Source organism: Erinaceus europaeus, chromosome 10 (assembly GCF_950295315.1).
Source record: "Erinaceus europaeus chromosome 10, mEriEur2.1, whole genome shotgun sequence".
Lineage (NCBI taxonomy): Eukaryota > Metazoa > Chordata > Mammalia > Eulipotyphla > Erinaceidae > Erinaceus > Erinaceus europaeus.
Window position 1 is genome coordinate 80526987 of NC_080171.1, and position 22848 is coordinate 80549834.

General features: G+C 37.8%; 1 protein-coding gene across 2 annotated transcripts in view; it reads right to left on the bottom strand.

Annotated features, from left to right (window-relative positions):
* The window catches only part of PTBP3 (polypyrimidine tract binding protein 3), an 81531-nt gene that overhangs the window by 35538 nt on the left and 23145 nt on the right, over positions 1-22848 (bottom strand). For both annotated transcript variants that reach the window (XM_060199961.1, XM_060199960.1), the window contains 3 exons: positions 18424-18508; positions 8685-8854; positions 3705-3851 (listed from right to left, as the gene is read on the bottom strand). In XM_060199961.1, coding sequence (XP_060055944.1) covers positions 3705-3851; positions 8685-8854; positions 18424-18457 — 351 coding nt within the window. In that variant the 5' untranslated portion in view covers positions 18458-18508. The remainder of the gene's footprint in view (positions 1-3704; positions 3852-8684; positions 8855-18423; positions 18509-22848) is intronic.

Below are 22848 nucleotides of genomic sequence, written 5' to 3' on the forward strand. Positions count from 1 at the left end.
CCAGTAAAGCAATTTCTCAATGCTGTTAACTACAATTTTAGTTTAAGGGAAAAATAATTCATATTAACCTGACCCTCTGACAACTATGTCCTTAACATGGAAAAGAAGTAATTAGGGGCACATTTTAAGATATCTTCCTATTCAGAGAACAAAGAAAGAGAATGAAACATTCATCTACCAGCTTCTAGGGGCTTTCACAATAAAAAGACACTTGGTGCATTTTTATATGCAAACAGGTACCTTCAATTTTGACTTCAGCTTTGGTATAGGGTTTTGAATAAATGTATTATTATATTTTACCAAGCACCAATGAAATACCACATAAAAGTAACAAAATAATAAATTGGGTACTGGGGGGAAAAATCAAGGTTATCTAAGAATAAACTAGGTCATTTAGGTTGATTTTGGTTGCCAAGCAACTAGGACTTCTCACTGTTTCTCTTTAGATAATTCAGACTTAGGAGCTTTATTAAATTATTTATATTTCTTTTCATACTAACATTATAGAAATCACACTAATGAGAAAACTGCACGACCTACAAGAAAGAATTTTGCTTATTTAAAGATTTGTTTATTTGTTTTTATTATTTTGACCAGAGTAGTGCTCAGCTCTAGTTTATAGTAGTATTGGTGATTGAACCTGGGGCTTGTAATGCATGAGGCACCAGACTGTTATGTAAACGCTATGGTGTATCCCCTGCCCTAAGAGAAAACATTTTAAACTCAACTGAAATACAAGAAACACCAAAGGGCAATATATCAATAAATATTTGTTACTTAAGTATAAATTCAACCCACTTTCAACTGCTTTTGGAGGGGGGAGAACAGGAGTTATCAAAATAATTATATCTAGAAAAATAAAATATTAACCAACTAATTCCTGGGGGAAAAATGTTAAGCTGACAATTAGAGCTTTGTCCAAGGTATTTGAAGCCATAAAAACACACTAAAACTATAATGGAGGGCTGGAGTCTCCACCTACAAGGTCCCCACCTGCAAGGTGTCTGTCTCTCTTCTACTCTATATCCCTCTTACCTCTCAATTTCTGGCTGTCTCTATCTAATAAATAAAGATAATAAAAAATATTTTAAAAATAAAACTGGAATGGAACAGAATGAAAAGCAAAACATAGTCCAAACTTGACATGAGGAGTAGTACACATCATGTAAACAGCAAACACATGTTAGGTTATGGAGGCAGAATGTGTTATGTATCTATATAAATGCTCTACGTAGGAATATTATGTTTCACATGAGTGTGCAATAAATGGATTATTTAATAAGTAATAATAGCAGAACTGGTTACTGGGAATAAAAAGACATCAAGAAGTCAAAATTTACTTAATTATTATTGATAAGTGTGTGGAAAAAGAAGAACTCCATTATACCGTTGGTGGGAATGCAGTCTGGTGCAGCTATTATAAAGAGTATGAATAATCCATAATAAAAATGGAAATACCATATGAACCAGCAATACTACTTCGAGGCATTCTATCCAAGACATAACAACACTAAGCTGCATTATTCACAATAGCCAAAAAATTTGGAAGCGGCCCAAATGCCCATCAACAGATGACTGGCTAAAGAAGTTATAAGATAGGGGCTAGATGGTGGCACACCTGGTAGAGCATGCATGTTATAGATTCAGATTCAAGCCCCCAGCCCCCAACTGCAGGGGAGGTAATATTCTTTTTTAATTTCTTTATTGGGGATTAATGTTTTACATTCGTTAGTAAATACAATAGTTTGTACATGCATAACATCTCTCAGTTTTCCATATAACAATACAACCCCCACTAGGTCCTCTGTCATCCTTTTTGGACCTATACTCTCTCCCACCACACCCAAGCTTTTTTGGTGCAATACACCAACTCCAGCTCAAGTTCTACTTGTGTTTTCTCTTCTGATCTTGTTTTTCAACTTCTGCCTGAGAGTGAGATCATCCCATATTCATTCTTCTGTTTCTGACTTATTTCATTAACATGATTTCTTCAAGCTCCATCCAAGATGGGCTGAAATGGTAAAGTCACCATTTCTAATAGCTAAGTAGTATTGTATTGTATGTATATACCACAACTTGCTCAGCCACTCATCTGTTGTTGGACACCTGGGTTGCTTCCAGGTTTTGGCTATTACAGATTGTGCAGTTAAGAACATAGGTATACACAAATCTCTTAGGATGGGTGTGTTGGGTTCCTTAGGATATATCCCCAGGAGAGGAATTGCAGGATCATAGGAATTGCAGGATCATAGGCTAGGTCTACTTCTAGCCTTCTGAGAGTTCTCCAGACTGGTCTCCACAGAGACTGGAACAAGGGGGGGAATCTTTGGAAGTGGTGAAGCACTGTGGTAGGTGTCTCTCCCTTTCAATTTCTGTCTCTATTCAAATAGTAATATATATATGAACATTTAAAAAAAGTTATGAGATATATATTCAATGGAGTACTACTCAGTTTTTAAAAGAGATGATACTGTGTCCCTCAGGATAAAAATGGATGGAACTGGAAGGTAATAATGATTAGTGAAGTAAGGAAGACAACTATCATATAACTACTCTTAAAAATTTTTTTTTATATTTATTTTCTCTTTTGTTGCTCTTGTTTTTATTGTTGTTCTTACTGATGTCGTCTTTGTTAGAGAGGACAGAGAGAAATGGAGAGAGGAGGGGAAGACAAAGAGAGGGAGAGAAAGATAGACACCTGCAGACCTGATTCACCATCTGTGAAGTGAAACCCCTGCAGGTGGGGAGCAAGGGGCTTGAACCCGGGTCCTTACGCTTCGAGCCACATGCGCTTAACCCACTGTGCTACTGCCCGACTCCTTATGACTTTACTCTTATATGGAATATAGAGAATTGAAACACATGAACTTGAAAAAATAAAATAGTCAAACTGTCTCTAAGACTTTAACAGAACTATGATGGCTGCTAGGGGGGGAAGGGGACACAAAATTCTATTGGAGGGAGTGGTATTAAAACTACACTTCCTTATAGTCTTCTAAATCACTAATAAAAATAATTTAGTAAAAAAAATAATAATTTAATAACCATTTCTAAAGGTATTTCCTACTAACATCTCGAGTACAATTATATGACATTATAACGGGGTAATTAAACTCTAATATTTATCACTATTTCTGTAAAACTAAAGGATATACTTCTTCTAAATACATAATGTCAAACATCCTGTGAAAAGATTTGGATTCTAAAGTTGTTAGATCTGAGATTTGGTATAAAACAGAGTAATTGCTGCTGCTGCTTCTCCTTCTTTTTTCCCCTCCTCTGAAGTGTCATTAGGGTTAACTTTGGGGCTCAGGACCTGCATTAGGAATCCACCACTCCTGGTGGCCACCACACCACTACTTTACAGAACAGAGAGAAATTGAGAGACACAGGAAATAAAAAGGCAGAGACACCTAAATCAATCCTGAAGCTTTTCCCTTTGCACGGGTTGAACCCAGGTCATTGCACTCAAACAGATGCACCAAAGTCCTGTCAAAAATAAGTTTTTCTTTATTTCCCATGAACATGTTTCTAAATGGCACGACTTTTATTTTTAAGCCATCAGGGAAGGATTTATATATGCAATCTTAATCTTATTAAGTATCCTATAATGAAGGAAAACATGATCTTCCCTCTTAAAATATAAGATTAATTTTAAGTTACTATATAATGTGTTATATCTTTTTAATGCATTTTATACTTACAGCTTGATTAGGTAGATTGTCAGTCTTAAGTTCTCTGTGATTGGAATACTGAATAAAAACAGGCTGGCTTCGAAGGTGAGGAGTAACAGGAGTGTAATAGTTCACCATAGTAATAGCAGCTTCTTCAGAAGCCATTTCTAAGAAAGCCTGAAATAAAAATGATACGGTAAAGTGAAAACTCTTATTTTTGAAATACAGTTAAGAAGCATTATGTTACCCTACTTTACTCTAAATTCATGATTTCTCTACAGAAGTAATTTTTCTCTCAGGAGGATAAAAAAACTTTTGCTTTAAAGTGCACCATCAATGTTAATTTGAAAGAATCTTTGAGAAATTCAGCTCTGTAAAGGATTTTGAGTGGGAAACTGCCAGTGATTAAATGTTTTTATGGAGTTTTGGTATTCCTCCTATTCCTTTACTTCAGAAACCTAACTAAAAAAAGAGACACCCCCCCAACAAAATAGTATGCATAGCTATAATAAGCAAATTAATTCAAAAGTTAATAGTTTTTTTTTTCCTTTAAGAAACTCACAAATGAGGTGTAATACTTTGTTGTCCTTTACCTTTCTATGTAAGTCATTTATGTATAGAATTAAGCAAAGCATTCAGGTACAAAAAAACCCTACTCCACTAAGATAGAAACAGGCAAGTATAGGGAGTCGGGCAGTAGAGCAGCGGGTTAAGCGCACGTGGCGCAAAACTCAGGTACCAGCTTAAGGATCCCAGTTTGAGCCCACAGCTCCCCGCCTGCAGGGGAGTCACTTCACAGGTGGTGAAGCAGGTCTGCAGGTGTCTATCTTTCTCTCCCTCTTTTTGTCTTCCCCTCCTCTCTCCATTTCTCTCTGTCCTATCTAACAACGATGATATCAACAACTACAACAACAATGAAAAACAGCAAGGGCAACAAAGAGGGAAAATAAATATATATAAAAAAAAAACAGGCAAGTATATTTATAGAGTTTTAAGGTAGCATGTTTTGCCACCACCTATCTGAATGTTAATTAGGGTAATAATGGACCGACTTGTCAATGACCATGTCCAGCAGAGAAGCAAGAAGACCTTCAGCACCCCATAATATCCTGGGTGCATACTCCCAGAGGGATAAAGAATGGGGAAACTTTCTTCCAATGGAGGGATGGGGATATGGAGCTCTGGTGGTGAGAATTATAAGGAACTCTACCCCTTTTAACCCACAATCTTGTCAATTATTATTAAAACACTAATAAAATAACAACAGCAAACAAACAAAAAAAACACAATGCACTAGGACCTGGATTCAAGCCCCTAGCCCACACCCACAAGGTGTAAGCTTCACAAGTGGTGAAGCAGGTCTGCATGTCTCTGTCTCTTTCCTTCTATCCCCCTTCCTTTCAACTTCTCTGTCTCAAATAAATATTAAATGGACCACTGCCTTTTGCTGAAGAAAAGAAAAAGGTTCAATATTCAAATGACAAAAAATGGGAGTGCTTCCTACACTATGTCAATATTGATTTATTTTAGTGACTCTTCTTGCTATCTGTAATCAATAATATTAAAAGGTTGATGTATCACAGGAATACCTGAGATGGAAAAAATTTCCTAGGTATTCATGTCTTATTGTACATATAGTTTCTTTTATCAGGACTCCTGTGCTACACCCTTTGAAGCAAATATATATTTGCATATATATATATATATATATATATATATCCCAAACCTCCAGGGTTATTGCTGGGGCTCAGTGCAGGCCCTGCACCACAAATCCACTGCTCCTGGAGGCTACTTCCCCCCCCCTTTTGTTGCCCTTGTTGTTTTATCATTGTAGTTATTATTGTTGTTATTGAATAGGACAGAGAAATGGAGAGAGATGGGGAAGACAGAGAGGGGGAGAGGAGAACAGACACCTACAGACCTGCTTCACCAATTGTGAAGTGACCCCCTACAGGTGGGAAGCCAGGGGCTCAAACCAGGATAACCCTATGCCAGTCTTTGTGCCTTGCGCCATGTGCGCTTAACCCGCTGTGCTACTGCCTGACCCCCTAAAGCAAGTATATTTATAGAACTTTAAGGTGGCATGTTTTGCCACCTCCTACTTTAATGTTAATTAGGATAATAAAATATAATTATGCTAACCATTATGAACCCTCAGAACTACCTTGAAGAAAATTTTAAAAAGCAAAATGCAAAAATAAGCCTTGCAATATTGGCAGCATTCTTTTCCATCTAAATTTTATAGGTGTCTTCAACGATACAAATCCAATAGCAGGAAGACTAAAACTAAAATAAACGAATGACACTACATCAAATTGAAAAGCTTCTGCACAGAAGAAACCACCACCCAAACAAAGAGATTCCTTACAGAATGGGAGAAGATCTTTACATGCCATACATGAGACAAGAGGCTAATAATCAAAATACAGAAAGAGCTTGCCAAACTCAGCAGCAACAACAACAAAATAAGCCCATCCAAAAATGGGGAGAGGATATGAACAGAATATTCACCAGAGAAGAAAAGATAACCAAAAGGCCAGCAAACATGAAAAAATGCCCCAAGTCATTGACTGTCATAGAAATACAAAAAAAGACAACAATGAGATACCATTTCACTCCTGTGAGATTGTCATACATCAGGAAGGATAGCAACAATAAATGTTGGAGAGACTGTGAAGGCAAAGGAACCCTCCTACACTGCTGGATCAAACCCAGTGGAGAACAGTCTGGAGAACCCTCAGAAGGCTAGGAGTGGACCTACACTATGACCCTGCAATTCCTCTCCTGGGGATATATCCTAAGGAAGCAAACACAGCCATGCAAAAAGATCTGTGTATGCCTATCTATGTTCATAGCAGCACAATCTGAAATAGCCAAAACCTGAAAACAACCTAGGTGTTTAGTAATAGGTGAATGGTTGAGAAAGCTGTGGTATACACAATGGAATACCACTCAGCTATGAAAAATGCTGAATTCATCTTGGATGGACTTAAAGGAATCATATTAAGTGATATAAGCCAGAAACAGAAGGATGAATATGGGATGGTCCCACTCATAGGCAGAAGTTGACATCTAAGGACAGAAAGGAAAATACAAAGCAGAATTTGGACTGGATTTGTTATATTGCACCAAAGTAAAGGACTCTGAAGTAGGGGTGGAGTTGAGTGTTTAGGTCCTGGAACATGACAGCAGAGGAGGACCTAAGTGGGATTTTGTTGTTATGTGGAAAACTGAGAAATGTTATACATGTGCCAACTACTGTGTTTCATTGTTGATTGTAAATCATTAATCTCCCCCCCCGTAAAGAGAAAAAAAAAAACTTGCTTGATTTAATTCAAATCAATGAGAATTTATAGTTAAGACAATTCAATTATACTCACTGTAATATAGCATATGCTTAAAAAGTACACAACCACTTCAAATTTATATGAACCATTTACAAAATATATATGCACTAACTAAATTTGCCAGTTATAGGATATAGTAAATATTTATTTTGCAAAGTCATGGTCTCACATAAATGCAGTTTCACCACTTTGGTGCATGGTTTGCCAATGGCATGTGATTTACCAGGTTAGTTATCTCCTGGCTCTGAATTTTATTATTATGAGCTGGGAACTGAATCCAGAGCCATGTATATGTGCTGAGTCAATCCCATGACCTAATCTTTAAATTTTTATTTTATTTTGAGAGGAAAAGACATCATAATACTATTTAACCACTTACAGAACTCTAACCTTTTCTGGTGTCGCTCTCATGTAATACAGATGATACATGGAAGACTCTTTCCACTGAACTACCTTTGGACCCCCAAATTATGAGCCAGGCAGTGGCAACCAAGCAGAAAACACATTCCTACACATCAGAATATGAGTTCAAGGCTATGTCCCCATCCCTACATGCAGGTTGAGCACGTGCCTTCCATTTCTTGGGCCCTGGGTTCAAGCTCAACACCTTGTGAGTGCACCAAGGAGAACACCAAGAGAACTAACTCCATGAGTGGTGGGACAGTGCTTTTATGTCTCTCCCTTTCTTTCAAAAAAAAAAAAAAAATTAAGGCAAACAAAAAACAAAAGGGGGAGGGTAGGACGTGACCAGGCATCATACATACATGAAGCTCTGCATTCACTCATTAGTAGCCCATTTTATAAAGTACATATAAATGTGCTTTTGTTGTTAGAGAAGAAAGAAGCAAATGAATGAAGGAGACAATATTGTTTCCTGAAATCTTGTTGCTGTCATATAAATATTTACATTTTAGTAGCCAGGGAGGTGACACAACATTAGAGTGCAAAACTTCCAAGTGTGAGGTCTCAAATTTGATACCTGGCACACCATTTAATAATAATGATGCTGCTTCTCTTTTTTCCTCATATAAATAAATAAATAAATATATTTTTAAAAAACTTTCTAATGGTTGGGGGAGATAACATAATGGTCATGCAAACAGATTCTCATGCCTGAAACTCCAAAATTCCAGGTCAATCCCCTACATCACTATAAACCAAGGCGGAGCAGTACACAGGCAAAAACAAACAAATACATAAATACAAAAAAGCAATTAATTTGTAAACAGAACCAGAATATTTGTTTGGTTTGTAATTTTTTTAAGAGTGTTGCTTTATTTCTTTTCTATTGTGATTCTTGTTCTCATTATTTTATTGTTATATGTGTAGATAGTAAATAAAATAGCAGTAATTAAAGCTTTAGCTCCCCAAACTGAGAGTAGGCAAGGTAAACTACTATTCAGTTTAGCTTTATGTTACGTATGGGGGGGAATATATATATATAAAAAACTTTTATAGTGAATTTTCTGTAAATAGGTTTGCTATAGGGTAACCTGTTCACTAGCTATAATCTTACCACTCTAAATGGGTATAAACTGAATAAATTTTATATGGTAAAGGATCAACAGAATAAGATTTTTAAAGAAAATAAATTAAAATCATTTAACCATGTTTAATATTAACACCCGGAAATTGTAACTATACGCAAATCTTTAATACATACCTGGCTTTTCCCTTTCAACATCAAAAGATTAGTTACTTTGCCAAATGGGAGACCTAATGATATGACCTCTGCTTCAGTGACATCATCTGGAATTTTGCGAAGATGAAGAACTCGAGAAGGTAAACAGGATGGTCTATCTCCTTTAAATTTCTTATTGTCGTTCCCATTAGCTAGAAAACATAAATTTCTTAATTAAGAAAACGAATTTGATTTCACACATTATATTAGCCATATTGTCACTTTCCATGCTCCAAAATTTTCAGATTTTTGAAATTCATGGAATTCGGGGGGATGATAAGAGACTAGAAGAAAGCACAGTGGGGGGATAGCAAAATCATACACTTTTTTGTGCCTTTATACTGGTGGAATTAAACGTTCTAATATTTCAAGTGATATTTATACTTAGAGACATCAAATACTTTCAATATTTTGCAATTTGGGGGCCAGGCGGTGGCACACCTGGTTAAGTGCACACATTACAATGCACAAGAACCCAGGTTCAAGTCCCTGCTCCTAGTGAAGTAGAGCTGCAGGTGTATCTCTGTCTCTCTCCCTCTCTCTCTTCCTCTTCCCACTCAATTTCTTTGTCTCTATCCAATAATAAATAATTAAAATTAAAATATATATATTGCTACTTATTGAGTAGAGAACAATATTTTGTCTTTTTGAAGATATTTTTTTCTAGGCCATGGAAATAGCATAATAGTTAACACAACAGACTTTCATTACTGAAACTCAGAGGGCTCAAGTTCAATCCTTGGAAGGGTTGACCAGTTCTCATAACATGTGTTTATATTTTCTTAAAATAATACTTTAAACTAGGGGCTACAGAGCAGCAGCAGCTGTGTTCCTCTCCTCTCCTCCCCTCCCCTCCACTCTACTCTCCTGGGTCAACTAAGAATACCAAAGGAGATCATCTGGGACTGAAACAAGGCAGGACTAGAACAATGTCAGGAACCCACCAAATCACCAGCAAGCAGAAATACGTGTGGCTCGTAGAAAGAGAGGAACCTAGGGAGAGATTAAGTGACTGGTAACAGTCTGGCAGTTTAGTGGTTGAGGCACTACCTCCAGTCCGTTTTACCAACAAAAAAGACTGCTGAAGGGAGGAGAGGACTCCCCTAAGACTCACCAAACCCAACAGAGTCTCCATTGCTACTGCCCTTAGAGACTGGAGCAGCAGGGGAGGCCCTGTGCTGATGGGGGTGAAACAGAGATCTGACCAGGAAACTCAGAAGATCTACACCTTGGTGGTCTAGCAGTGGGGCTGTGTGGTGGGAGCCTTTCCATGTTGTTCTCCAGATGAAAACATAAGTGAATAGTTGCCTCAGAACCTACAGACCATAAATGGGACGTGTTTAGAAACTCACAGAGCCCAGAAGTACTGCCCGGATTGGCAGAGAAGCTGAATTGAGCCTGGAGCTCTGAATCCTTGGGGTGTGGGAGTCTCTTTGCATAAACACTGTGCTATCTCTCCCCCACCTTGCTTTATCTCTTGGTCAGAAGTGAGGGATTAAGCTAAGAAGCCTACTTATAGTCTAAAAGCCCTCAGGCTCTCACAGCCTACAGGGAAGAAAAAGAAGAAAAGATGCTTTTAAGCCACTGTGCTCCAACTCAGGGATTAAATTAATATTGAAACAACTGTCAATTTCCACAACTGTGAAGCCTTTAAGCACCTTACTTAGACACACGTCAATCCAAGCAAGAGTGATCAGTAATTTGAAAAGTACTGAGAGAGAAACCTCATAACATACTATATAGAATGGTTAAACCAACAAGAAGAAATACTGAAGAAATGAACCAGGAAAAGAGTCCAGCTAAAAGCCTCCCAAAGGTAGAAGCACAAAATAATGAGGTCAACATCCAAACACTAGTTAAGAAAATAATCACAGGAATGAGTACTGTCATCAGAAATGCAGAAACAACAAATAGGACTCTGGAATTATCACTAATTATCTCAAGATTATAAGAGCTGAAAGCTAAAATAGCTGAGCTATGATCACAACTAGCTGAACAAGCTAAAACAGTATCAGAATACGGTAACAAAATAGATGAACTCCAGAAAACAGTAGAGGGGGGAGAGAATAGAGTAAATGAGGCAGAAGACAAAATTAGCCAGATCGAGGACGAATTAGAGACAACAAAAAAGTAAGAGATCTCAAAAAGTGACTAATAGATACTGAAAACAACAACAGAGACCTATTGGATGACTTCAAAAGAAATAATATATGCATTATTGGCTTACAAGAGGAAGAAAGAGAGGGAGGGGGAAAAAAGCATTCTTCAGGACATAATAGCTGAGAACTTCTCGTGTAGACAACATCAAAGACATAAAGGTTCAAGAAGCCCAGAGGGTCCCAAACAGAATTAACCCAGACTTAAAGACACCAAGACACATCCTATATAGAATGAAAAGGAATAAGGATAAAGAAAGGATCCTGAAGGATGCAAGAGTCTATAGCCATACCACCCTGAAAATGCCCGATCTCGTCTGAAAGCTGCAAGAGAAAAACAAAGAGATTCGATTTCCGGAGGCAGATCACTTTCTCTCCTCTCATCTCCTCTCCTCTCCTCTCCCGGATGAACTAGGAATACCAAAGGAGACCACCCAGGACCGAAACAAGACAGGACTAGAATGACCACAGGAACCCAGTAAATCACCCGTGAGTACAAACACGCGTGGCTGGTGACAGAGAGGAGAGAAGGGCTTAAGGAGAGATTAAGTGGCTGCTAACAGTTCAACAGTTTATCAGTGGAGACACCACCTCCAGTCTGCTCCACAACAAGGGGACAGCTGAAGGGAGGAAAGGACTCCCCAGAGACTCACCAAGTGCAACTCTGAGTCTCCATTGCTACTACCCTCTGAATCTGGAGCAGCAACAGGGAGGGACACCAGGGGACAGAGATCTAACCGGGAAACTCAGGAGAAGACCTATACCTCGGTGGCATAGCTGAGGGGCTGTGAAAGTCTCTTTGCATAACCACTTGATTATCTCTGCCACACCCTGCTTTATCTCTTGGTCAGGAGTCAGTGATTAAGCTAAGAAGCCTATTGATAGTTTAAAAGCCCTCAGGCTCCCATAGCCTACAGGGAAGAAAAAAAAAGAGGCTTTTACACCACTGAGCTCCAACTTAGGGATTGAAAAAACTGTTAACTTCCACCACGGTAAACCCTTTAATAAAATTACTTAGACACAAGTCAATCCAGGCAATAATAATCAATAATTTGAAAAGTACTCATAAAGGGAACTCAAAACATAATATATAAAATGGTTAAAACAACAAGAAAAAATACTGGAGACTCAAACCAGGACAAGAGTCCAGCTAAAAGTCCTCCAGAGGGTGAAGCACAAAACAACAAGTTCAACATCCAAACATTAGCTAAGGAAATAATAACAGGAGTGAGTAAAGAATTTGAAAAAATTGTAATCAGAAATGCAGGAACAACAAATGAGAATATGGAAGAAAATTCTAATTATCTCATGGTTATTAGAGAGCTGAAAGCTGAAATCGCTGAGCTAAGAAGGCAACTAGCTGAACAAGCTAAAACAGTATCAGAGCAGGGCAACAAAATAGATGAACTCCAGAAAGCAGTAGAGGGCAGAGAAAATAGAATCTATGAGGCTGAAAACAGAATTAGCAAGATTGAGTATGAATTAGAGACAACTAAAAAAGAAGTAAGAGATCTCAAAAAGAGATTAAGAGATGCTGAAAACAACAACAGAGTCCTATGGGATGACTTCAAAAGAAACAATATACGCATTATTGGCATAGCAGTGGAAGAAATAGAAGGAGAGGAAGAAAGCATTCTCCAGGCCATAATAGCTGAAAATTTCTCTAGTCTAGATAACACCAAAGACATAAAGATTCAAGAAGCCCAGAGGGTCCCAAACAGAATTAACCCAGACCTAAAGACACCAAGACATATAATACTTAGATTGGAAAGGAATAAGGATAAAGAAAGGATCCTGAAGGCTGCAAGAGAAAAACAAAGAGTCACCTACAAAGGAAAACCCCTAAGATTAGCAGCAGACTTCTCCATACAAACACTACAGGCCAGAAGAGAATGGCAAGGTATCTATCAAGTGCTCAATGAGAAAGTCTTTCAGCCAAGAATACTAAATCCTGCTAGACTGTCATTCAGACTAGATGGAAGCATCAAAACCTTCTCAGACAAGCAACAGTTGAAGGAAGCAACCATCACCAAGCCTGCCCTGAAGGAAGTTCTGAAAGGTCTCCGATAAACAACCAGACCACCACAAATAGGACATATATCAAAACACTCTAAAACTCTACAAGAATGGCATTAAAATATCTTCAATCTTTGATATCAATAAATGTATATGGCCAGAATACACCTATTAAAAGACACAGAGTAGGAAGATGGATCAGAAAACACAACCCAACAATATGCTGTCCACAGGAAACTCACCTAACTCAACAAGACAAACACAGACTTAAAGTGAAAGGATGGAAAACTATCATACAAGCCAATGGCCCACAAAAAAGGGCAGGAACAGCTATTCTCATATCTGACATGATAGACTTTAAAATAGATAAGATTACAAAAGATAGGAATGGACACTACTTAATGCTCAGAGGATCAGTCAATCAAGAGGACTTAACAATTATTAATATCTATGCACCCAATGAGAAGCCATCTAAATACATCCAACTTCTACAGCAATATATTAACAGTAACACAATCATAGTAGGGGACTTCAACACCCCACTATCTCAACTTGACAGATCATCCAGGAAGAAAAGCAGTAAAGACATAAGGGAGCTAAATGAAGAGATAGATAAACTAGAACTATTGGACATTTTCAGAGTCATTCATCCCAAGAAACTGGAATACACATTTTACTCAAATCCACATGGATCATTCTCAAGGATAGACGATATGTTAGGCCACAAAGACAGCATCAGCCAATTCAAGAGCATTGAAATCATCCCAAGCATCTTCTCAGACCACAGTGGAATTAAACTAACACTTAACAATCAACAAAAGATTAATTACAGTCCCAAAATGTGGAAGCTCAACAGTACACTTCTTAACAACTTCTGGGTCAAAGAGGAAATTAAGGAAGAAATCAAAATGTTTCGAGAGTTCAATGAAAATGAAGACACAAGCTATCAAAATATTTGGGACACAACTAAAGCAGTCCTAAGAGGGAAGTTCATAGCTATACAAGCACACATTAGGAAACAAGAAAAGGCACAAATAAACAGCCTGATTGCACATCTTAAAGACCTAGAAGAACAACAACAAAGGAATCCTAAAGCAACCAGAAGGACAGAAATCACTAAAGTTAGGGCAGAAATAAATAACATTGAGAATAGGAAAACCATACAAAAGATCAACGAAAGTAAATGTTGGTTCTTCGAAAGAGTAAACAAAATCGACAAACCTTTAGCCAGACTCACAAAACAAAAAAGGGAGAAGACCCAAATAAATCGGATAGTAAATGAAAGAGGAGATATCACAACAGACACCGCAGAAATTCAACATATCATGCGAGGCTTCTATGAACAACTATATGCCACCAAGCTAGAGAACCTGGAAGAAATGAATGATTTCCTAGATACCTACCAACTTCCAAAACTAAGTAAAGAGGAAGTGGATAACATGAACAGGCCCATCACAGCTAATGAAATTAAAACAGTTATCAAAAATCTTCCCAAAAATAAAAGTCCTGGACCAGATGCTTTTACAAATGAATTCTACAAAACTTTCAAAGAACTAATACCTCTACTTTTAAAAGTCTTCCAGAAGATTGAAGACACTGGAATACTCCCTGCCAGCTTCTATGAAGCCAACATCACCCTGATACCAAAAGCAGACAGGGACACAACCAAAAAAGAAAACTACAGACCAATATCTCTGATGAACATAGATGCAAAAATATTAAACAAAATTCTAGCCAACTGGATACAGCAGTATATCAAAAAGATTGTTCATCATGACCAAGTGGGGTTTATCCCAGGCATGCAAGGTTGGTTTAATATACGTAAATCAATCAATGTGATTCACCACATCAACAAAAGCAAGACCAAAAACCACATGGTCATATCAATAGATGAAGAGAAAGCCTTTGACAAAATCCAACATCCCTTTATGATCAAAACACTACAAAAAATGGGAATAGATGGAAAATTCCTGAAGATAGTGGAGTCTATATATAGCAAACCTACAGCCAACATCATACTCAATGGTGAAAAACTGGAAGCATTTCCACTCAGATCAGGTACTAGACAGGGCTGCCCACCATCACCATTACTATTCAACATAGTGTTGGAAGTTCTTGCCATAGCAATCAGGCAGGAGCAAGGAATTAAAGGCATACAGATTGGAAGAGAAGAAGTCAAACTCTCCTTATTTGCAGATGACATGATAGTATACATGGAAAATCCTAAGGAATCCAGCAAGAAGCTTTTGGAAATCATCAGGCAATACTGTAAGGTGTCAGGCTGTAAAATTAACATTCAAAAGTCAGTGGCATTCCTCTATGCAAACACTAAGCTAGAAGAAATTGAAATCCAGAAATCAGCTCCTTTTTCTATAGCAACAAAAACAATAAAATATCTAGGAGTAAACCTAACTAAAGAAGTGAAAGACTTGTATACTGAAAATTATGAGTCACTACTCAAAGAAATTGAAAAAGACACAAAGAAGTGGAAAGATATTACATGTACATGGGTTGGAAGAATTAACATCATCAAAATGAATATATTACCCAGAGCCATCTACAAATTTAATGCTATCCCCATCAAGATCCCAAGCACATTTTTTAGGAGAATAGAAACAATGCTTACAAATGTTTATCTGGAACCAGAAAAGACCTAGAATTGCCAAAACAATCTTGAAAAAAAAGAACAGAACTGGAGGCATCGCACTCCCAGATCTCAAACTATATTATAGGACCGCTGTCATCAAAACTGCTTGGTACTGGAACATGAACAGATACACTGACCAGTGGAATAGAATTGAGAGCCCAGAAATGAGGCCCCACACCTATGGACATCTAATCTTTGACAAAGGGGCCCAGAATATTATATGGGGGAAGCAGAGTCTCTTCAACAAATGGTGTTGGAAACAATGGGTTGAAACATGCAGAAGAATGAAACTGAATCACTGTATTTCACCAAATACAAAAGTAAATTCCAAGTGGATCAAGGACTTGGATGTTAGACCACAAACTATCAAATAGTTAGAGGAAATATTGGCAGAACTCTTTTCCACATAAATTTTAAAGACATTTTCAATGAAACAAATCCAATTACAAAGAAGACTAAGGCAAGTATAAACCTTGGGACTACATCAAATTAAAAAGCTTCTTCACAGCAAAGAAACCACTACCCAAACCAAGAGACCCCTCACAGAATGGGAGAGCTTTACATGCCATACACTACATCCAGCCCAAGTTTACCCTCTCCCCCATCTCCCCCCCTTTTTTTGCGACCAGAGTTATTGGTGGGACTTGGTGCCTCATGACTTCACCATTCCAAGTAGCCATTTTCTTTCTTGCTTCCTCTCTTCCTTTTTTTTTCTTTCTCTTATATTTTTTAATGATAGAGAAAAACAGATACCTGCAGCACTACTCCACCACTCATGAAGCTTCCCCTCCTCACCATAGGTGGCATAGTGAATTGGACTTGGGTCCTCATACGTGGTACCATATGTACTTTACCAACTGCATCAACACCTCCCCCCTCTTTACTTGCTTAACACCTATAAATGAGATGGTCTGGTTCATCTCACTCAAAAACATTTCTTCAATTGCCATCCAAGAAGAACAAAAGAGATGATTTCATCATTTCTTAGAGCTGAGTAATACATGTCAACTTTTTTTTTTCTTTATTGGGGAATTAATGTTTTACATTCGACAGTAAATACAAGAGTTTGTACATGCATAACATTTCCCAGTTATCCATATAACAATACAACCCCCACTAGGTCCTCTGTCATCCTTCTTTGTTGGATAGTATGCCAGCTCCCCCTGGCTTCTGCTTAACCATATGCCTATATAGGGATAGATTTAATCCCATTCAAAGCTTTGGTCTATTTACATAAATCACTTTTACATTTACATAAAGCACTCCAGGGCATTGGTGTTTCAGTGACAGGATTCTCGCCTGCTCTGCCCCCTCCTTGTCACACTCTGATTTTCACCAGTCACTTTTCTCTCCACCCTCTCTATGTCACATCCTGTTTCCACCCTACTTGGCAAATATATATAAAGACAGCATTGTGAGTTTTACTTTACCTAGAGTTTAGCTTAGCTCGCCTTAGATTGTGCTGCGTCCTGCATGAATAAAGAGATACTGCCTACAGCTCAACCATGAGTCCCTGGTCGTCTGTTACCCGCTCGTGAAGCCAGCCCAGCGAAAACAACATAGCCCGGCGAAAACAACATAACCCGTCAAAAACAACACTTCTTGGACCTGTATCTTTCCACCACCCACCCCAGAGTCTTTTACTTTAGTAAAATACACCAACTTCAGTTCAGGTTCTACTTGATGGGTATAGCATTCACTTTGTATATGGCTCTGGGTAGTATATTCGTTTTGATGATGTTAATTCTTCCAACCCGTGAATGTGGAATATCTTTCCACTTCTTTGTGTCTTTTTCAATTTCCTTGAGTAGTGACTCATAATTTTCAGTATACAAGTCTTTCACTTGTTTGGTTAGGTTTACTCCTACATATTTTATTGTTTTATTGTTGCTATAGTAAAAGGAATTGATATGTGGATTTCAACTTCTTCTAACTTAGTGTTTGCATAGAGGAATGCCACTGACTTTTGAGTGTTAATTTTGTAGCCTGACACCTTACTGTATTGCCTGATGGTTTCCAAAAGCTTCTTACTGGACTCCTTAGGTTTTTCTATGTATGCTATCATGTCATCTGCAAATAGGGAGAGTTTGACTTCTTCTCTTTCAATCTGTATCCCTTTAATTTCTTGCTCCTGCCTGACTGCTATGGTAAGAACTTCCAACACTATGTTGAATAATAATGGTGATAGTGGGCAGCCTTGTCTAGTACTTGATCTGAGGGGAAATGCTTCTAGTTTTTCACCACTGAGTATGATGTTGGCTGTAGGTTTGCTATATATAGACTCCACTATCTTCAGGAATTTTCCATCTATTCCCATTTTTTTGTAGTCTTCTGATCATAAAGGGACGCTGTATTTTGTCAAGGCTTCCTCTGCATCTACTGATATGACCATGTGTTTTTTGATGTTACTTTTATTGATGTGGTGGATCACAGTGATTGATTTATGTATATTAACCAACCTTGCATGCCTGGGATAAACCCCACTTGGTCATGATGAACATTCTTTTTAATATACTGCTGTATATTAAAAAGTTGGCTAGAATTCTGTTCAGTATTTGAGCATCTATGTTCATCAGAGATATTGGTCATACATGTCAACTTTTAAGAAACATGTGATCTTATAGTTCATAACTATTCTAAATACATCAAGTTTTTTAATCTAGCTCTCAAGCAATGGCATGAGGTAACCAATTTATTGACAGTTTTACCACTACTATGTAACAAAAAGAACAGCAATCAAAAATGAATTATCAAATTAGACTCATTCTAATCCTTAAAACTTAAAAGAGATGTAAGTAATATTTTATCTACCTGATTTTTTCTGCAATGAATTTTCATTTTTGTTATTGATGGAACACAAACCAGATTTTGAATAATAAATAAGTAAATAAATAAATCTCACCATAAACACCTGCAGAAGGACTAGAATTGTTCATGGTAAAAGATCCGTTAATAATGCCAGAAGAAAGAAGTTCATCAGATCCCCGCTGAAAAACAAAAGCAACATTCTGTTAATAGGTCTTGGATAGTGATTCATTTTACTACTAAAATATTAAAAGTTAATCCTATTATTTCATCCAACTCTCAAGGTCCATAAAGGGGGAGCATCCTCCAAAATCACAGATTCTAAAGAAAAAAATTCATGTAGACATGGTTATTTTAAAAACAGAACTATACCACATAATTAGGGCATAGTTCTTCACAGTATCTGAGGTACACATATTGCTAGACAAATATGGGGTATAGCTTTCTTTATACCTGCAGTGATGGAAAGGATGGATTTTCTTTTTTGCTTTTTTTTTTTTTTTTTTTTTTTTTTACCAGAGCATTGGTCAACTCTGGCTTATGTTGGTTACTGGAGACAGAACCTGGTACCTCAGCCTCAGACATTAATGTCTTTTTGTATAACCGCTGTGCAGTCTCCTCAGTACCTTAGTTTGATTTATTACCACTTTGTTGAGGCAGTGATAATTTAACATGACCATTTTTGTTATGGAAGTAAAGGTTCACATTTCTCCAAGACAGGTGTCAACACATCCTACCCACCACCAAACTATTATCTTTTACTTTAAGTCACTGGGTTCCCAGACCCCTCTCAACTCCTTCCTGCCTTTACCCCGTACATCCTTGGATATGCTGAAACAGACCAGTTTATTAACATATCAGCCTGTATTTTCCCAAGCTTTGTTTCTTAGGTCCACCTGTGAGTGGTACTATCCAATATTTGTCCTTCTCCAGGTCTTTAAAGACAGTAAAACTTTAAGTGTTCTATACATATACTAATATATGAGGAATCTGGTAAACTGTGTTACTAATAAATGTGCCTTCTTCACATTTGAGTTTAGTGTCAGTTTCTATATGTAAATTGAGCTACTTAGATCTTAGAAATCATTTAGAGATTTCTCTCTCTCTCTTTTGCCTCCAGTTGCTGGGGCACAGTGCCAACAATATAAAACCACCACTCCTGAAGGTTTGTTTGTTTGTTTGTTTGTTTTCCATTTAATTTGATAGGACAGAGAGAAAGTGAGGAAGGGAAGGGGAGATAGAGAGAGAGAGACAGAGATACCTGTAGAACTGCTTCACAGATTGTGAAGCATCCCCACTGCAGGTGGAGAGCCGGGGCTCTAACCCAGGTCCTTGTGTAGAACCTTGTATTTAGTATTATGTGCGCTTAACCTGGTGCACCACCACCCAAACCCTACTTTTTCAAGACTATAATTAGTGGACTGCAAACAAAAATGTAAAAGAAAAAGCCTCCAAATGATAAGACCTCTTTCACAATTGTAGAGGTTGAAATGATTATCAAACAAAAACACAATTTTTACAAAAGTGATATACTAGATATTAAATTTAAGAAATATATTTAACAAGTTATCAGAAGATTTTAAAAGCAAGCCATGGAATGCGGGAAAAAATAATCTGCAGTATATGTAAAGAGTAAAAATCTTATGTCCAGAACTTACTAAAAGGGGGGAGGTAGGCTGGGGTGCTAGAGCAATGGCTGGTGGATAGGTGAGGGTAGAGATCCTCTAGGAACCACTTTAAAAAAAAAAAAGGTGAAGGGAGGGGAGTCAGGTGGTAGCACAGCGGGTTAACGCATGTGGCACAAAGAGCAAGGACCGGCATAAGGATCCTGGTTCGAGCCCCCAAGCACAGGTCTGCAGGTGTCTATCTTTCTCTCCCCTTCTCTGTCTCCCTCCTCTCTCTCCATTTCTCTCTGTCGTATCTAACGACGACATCAATAACAACAACAACAATAAAAAAGGGCAACAAAAGGGAAAAATAAATTTTAAAAAAAGTGAAGGGAGATAGCGTAGTGATAAACACACTTTTGTGCCTGAGATCCCGAAGTCCAAGGTTCAATCCCCTGCACCACCATAAGCCAGAGGTGATCAGTGCTCTGAGAAGAAAAGAGGGAAGGGAGGAAAGGAGCAAGGGAGAGTGAGAAGGAAGGGTGAAGATAGGGGCTAATGAGAGGTGACTCAGCAGGCAGGGCATATGGTTTACCCCTATCACCTTCCAAGAACTCTAAGAAAAGAGACAAGTAAAGGTGAAGGAAGGTGAAACAGTGCTTTTAATCATCTCTCTTTTTTTGTTCCTTCCTCTCTTTCATATATAAAATTAAAAAATTGGCACAGCTGAGTAAGTGACTCAGTGGTAGGACTTTTTTTTTTGTATTTTCTTCCTTCTTTTTCTTCCTTCTTTTCTTTCTTTCTTTCTTTCTTTCTTTCTTTCTTTCTTTCTTTCTTTCTTTCTTTCTTTCTTCTAGAGCACCACTCAGCTCTAGCTTATAGTGGTACGGAAAACTGAACCTAGAACTCTGGAGCCTAAAGCACGAGTCTTTTTGCATAACCATTATGTTATCTACCCCCCCCCATGGTAGAATTTTCATGCCTAATGTTCACATGTATTGAAATGATACCAAGTTTCTCTCTCACACACGTCAAACTCTTATTTTAAATGTGATAAATAAAATACACTTTTTAAAATCGGGCTAGGGAAGTGGTTCAGTGGTACAATAGATGTGTAGGGTCCTGGTTTTGATCTCTGGTACTGTAGCTTAAACAGAGTGGGGGTGGGCACAACTGGTTGAGTGCACAAGCTACACTATGCAAGGAGGAGGGTTCTCCATCTTCATCATAATTATTTTCCATGGATTCTTAAAATTTTCAATAGCATACATAAGTATTCCCCTATTATTAAAAATTGCCATTACTTGAAATTTACAAGTGTCATAAATTATGTTTCATTCTTTTTAGAATACAGTATTTTCTGTATTTTGCATTCTATTCACAGACAATTCAGAAGGCAGTTTTCCCTTTCTGAATTAAACAAATCTCAAATTCCAGGGCTGGGTAGTGGCGTGCCTAGTTAAGTGCACACATTACAGTGCTCAAAGACCCAGGTTCAAGACCTCAGCCCCCACCTGCAGGGGGAAAGCTTCACAAATGGTGAAGCAGTGCTGCTTGCTGGTGTCTCTCTGCCTCTCTCTCTTTCTCTCCTCCCCCCCTTCTCTCTCCCCCTTCCTTCTCAATTTCTGGCTGTCTATCCAATAAATATAGATATTTAAAAGATTTTTTAAAAATCTCAAATTCCTACTTAACAATGCCAAATAACTTCAAGTTACTACACTAAAATCATTTAAATTTCTATAGGAGTATTTCACCTTTTATTAGAATTAGCCATAAATGACTCATTTTATTAGTCAGAATTTGGCTTCCAGTTTATATAGGGGAAGCCTCATGAACAGTGAAACAGGTCTGCAGGTCTCTCTCTCTCTTTCTTTTCTTCTCCCCTTTCAATTTCTCTGTCCTATCTAGTAAAGAAAAATAAAAATTACTAATAAAAGAAAAAAATAGTCAAACTAATTTAAATTTACATGACACTTCAAAACTAATGTAACATTTTAATCATCATATTCAGTGTTAGTAAGACATGTTACCATAAATAAGACTCTAGGTTCTAGCCATGATGCCACATGCATCGATGATGGAGCAGCACTATACTATCTCTCTTTGCTGCCTCTATCCTTTCTCTAGAATAGAAAGAATGAAAAATCTGGCTAGGGGGACATTGGTACCACATGTGTACAAGACTGCAGTGCCGGAAGAAAAAGAAAACTTTTTTTTTCTTCTGAAAACACATTACTGCCTATAATTTTGCATAAGCAAAATAAAAATACATTTGATAACTATATTTAATATTTATATCATAAGTGTCTTAAAAGTAATTTTCCCAAGGACCAGCACAAGGATCCCGGTTCAAGCCCCCAGCTCTCTACCTGCAGGGGGGTTGCTTCACAAGCGATGAAGCAGATCTGCAAGTGTCTATATTTCTCTCCCCCTCCTCTCTCAATGTCTCTCTGTCCTATCCAACAACAATGGAAAAAAGATCGCTGCCAGGAGCAGTGGATTCATAGTGCAGGCATCGAGTCCCAGCAAAGGGGAAAAAATTTGTAATTTTCCGCTATAGTAAAAAAAGAAATACAAATCAAAATAAAATTAAAACTCTCTTAAGACGACACTGTGATTTAAAAATGTATGGGATCAACAAAATATTACACTTGGATAGTGAGCTTGCTTTGTCATATACTCAGCTCATGTTCAAACCTGCCCCTATTACCCCACCTCTCAAAGGAAGTTTCGGCACTGTGCTATCTTTCTTTATCTCAGCCTCTGTCTTTCTGTCTGAAAAAGTCAGCCTGGAGCAGTGAAACCTCAGTGACAACAACAACAAAAGGGGGGGGAGGGTCATAGCGGTGGCACAGTGGTAGAGCTCTGGACTTGCAAGCATGAGGTCCAGTTTGATCTTAATATTATAAATGTCA